Source organism: Octopus bimaculoides, chromosome 6 (genome assembly GCF_001194135.2).
Source record: "Octopus bimaculoides isolate UCB-OBI-ISO-001 chromosome 6, ASM119413v2, whole genome shotgun sequence".
NCBI classification, from domain to species: Eukaryota; Metazoa; Mollusca; class Cephalopoda; order Octopoda; family Octopodidae; genus Octopus; species Octopus bimaculoides.
In genome coordinates, this window is record NC_068986.1 from 94,888,551 (window position 1) to 94,891,343 (window position 2,793).

The 2,793-nt window shown below is 28.8% G+C and overlaps 1 protein-coding gene across 1 annotated transcript in view; it reads right to left on the reverse strand.

The window, feature by feature from the left end:
* The window catches only part of LOC106877771 (breakpoint cluster region protein), a 29,093-nt gene extending 28,759 nt beyond the window's left edge, over positions 1 to 334 (reverse strand). Inside the window, exon 1 of the mRNA XM_052968495.1 lies at positions 308 to 334. Within this exon, the coding sequence (XP_052824455.1) occupies positions 308 to 334 (27 nt within the window). The remainder of the gene's footprint in view (positions 1 to 307) is intronic.
* Positions 335 to 2,793: the final 2,459 nt, after the last annotated feature.

Consider the following 2,793-nt stretch of genomic DNA (forward strand, 5'->3'; position numbering starts at 1 on the left):
ATATAGTGATGAAATGTATGTCATACATTAGTACACTCACTCTTTTAAATCGACGTTGCTCGAACAGTTGCACAGTATACCACAGGGGGGGGGGCTAAACATAGAGGGGACAAACAAGGACAGACAATGGGATTAAATCGATTACATCAACCCCAGTGCGTAACTGGTACTTAATTTATCGACCCCGAAAGGACGAAAGGCAAAGTCGACCTCGGCGGATTTTGAACTCAGAACGTAACGGCAGGTGAAACACCTGGTGTGCTAACGATTCTGTCAGCTCACACAATATTATTTTACAGACATTTACCTCTATGGTAAAGTTTTTATCCTGCATTATCTGGAAATGTATATGATGTTAGACACAGTCAACTTTCAAATGGTGGCAAGATGTAGGTATGAAGTGCATTTATCATGCCGTACATAGACAATGCATGTAGTTGCCACGTAGTGGCCACAAAAACAAAACAAAAACTAGAGCAATTTTAGATGTCTGCATCCCGGCCTAATAAAGCTCCTTCTCGAGTCATATAGACTTCGAAGACCGGTATCTGTAGCGTATATATTCCTCATTTGACGGGACACCGGTCCATCGTAGGACAATTCCTTTTTTACCAGCTGATCGGACTGAAGCAAGATGAAATGAGGTGTCTCGCTCATGAACACAGCGCATCCCAGGCCAGGAAACGGATCTACAATCCTACGATTTAACACCTTAACCGCTAAGCCACACACACCCACAAACCCAAGTACACACCCACACATGTATGTATATATATTTATGTATTTATATATATATATATATATATATATATAGTTTTAGAGAAAAGAACCAAGGTTCATGAACTCATCCATGAAAATCCAGTCACATATAGAAAAATTAATAAGTAAAAGCACAATGAATAAGTATAATATAATACAAAGTAGATATCATAAGATAATGATAATAAAACGACTACACGTGTTTCATAACCAAATTTTCAAATAGAAAAAATATTTAAATTGATTAAAACTATCGAAAATCAATTCTATTCAAAAATATAGCTAATCTTCAGGTCAAATTACAACAATAATAATAATAAAAGAATGTATATATCAACCAACAATAAATAACAAATGAATGTATATAAAACACTTATTATACTAAGATACAAAAATATTATTAAAGATATCAAAATTATAAACGTTCCATAATTAACTTTATGTTTATTATAATATAAACTAACAGAAATAGTATATGCAAAAACTAATTTTAACGAATCTTTCGTTTAAAATACAATTTAAACGAAGTTTTAGGTTAAATTAATAAAGATACAAGTAATATTTATCTAAACGATGCTATAGTTTAAACTAAAAGATTTTAGACTAAAACGTTTATTAGAAAGAAGTCTATTGAAAATATTGCGTAAAGAAAAAGAATAGAATAAATAGATATAAAAACATGAATGAAAATTTTATTATAAATGAAAGATTAAACTTTATATAACTTAAATCATAATAAAACAATTAACTATATTGTAAACATTTAATTGAACGTTAGAATCTAAATAATTATAGATTCAAACGAATAAGACTAAGAAACAATATATACAAACAGAAATATTATATGCAAGTCTTATCTTAACGAATCTTTCGTTTAAAATACAATTTAAACGAGGTTTTAGGTTAAACTAAAATTATAAACGTAAAAAATAGACTAACAAAAATTAATTTATATAAATTAATATATAAAAGCAATTATATCACCATTAAATAAAGGAAAAAACATTTAACAAGATTATTGAAAAGAGATACAAAGTTTATCTAATCGAAACTTTAGTTTAAATAAAATTATAAAGTTATAAATGTTGTACTATTGACAGAGCATTAATTAGAAAATAAACTAATAATCAAAGAAATTAAATAAAAAGACTACTTATTTATCCCATAAAACAAAAAGAAATATTAAACAAGATTAATGGAAAAAATTCAATCCTAATCTAATCGAAGTCTTGGTTTAGGCTAAGATGATAAACTCACAACTATTAATTCGGTGTTAAAAAGGGTATCGACTAAAATTATCTTTAAAAATCAATTGAATTAATATAAAAATCCATATTTTTTCAAACAATGATATAAAGTCATTTAACAAAGGTAAGACGACACTTATCGCAACGATGCTGTAGTTTAAATTATCTGTAATTTTGGATTTTTATCCCTAATATTATTGTTATATATATATATATAAATATATATATATATATATGTGTGTGTGTGTGTGTGTGTGTGTGTGTGTGTGTGTGTGTGTGTGTGTGTGTGCATATATGTACATACATACGTATATATGTACATACATATATATTTCAAATATTTTACAAAAACACAAGAGGAAAATTTTAGAAAAAACATAAAAAGCAGAAAATTCGTAACTGATCCCTCATTAGTCAACGTCTAAAGATCCTTACAATTTCGCGCCTTCAACGTTGATATTATTCACTTTTGGTGGCACCAGTGGCGAAAAGCCATTGAGAATAGCTAATGAAGGTATAGGACAATGACGAAAACAAACATGACAAAATAAAATATACACATACAATAACAAAAAAAAAAAAGATAGATATGGGGTAGCGTAGGGATAATAAAAATGTCCTGTAAGACTGGAGGCAAGAGAAGGACAAATAGAAAGTCAGATGAAGGAAGGAGTGAAGTATTAGGAAAGAAAACAGAGAGGGAGGTAAGTAAAAGAGAGACAGAAATAGATGTCGCACAAAAATTATTCCAAGAATATCTTATAAATTGGTATATATATATTTATAT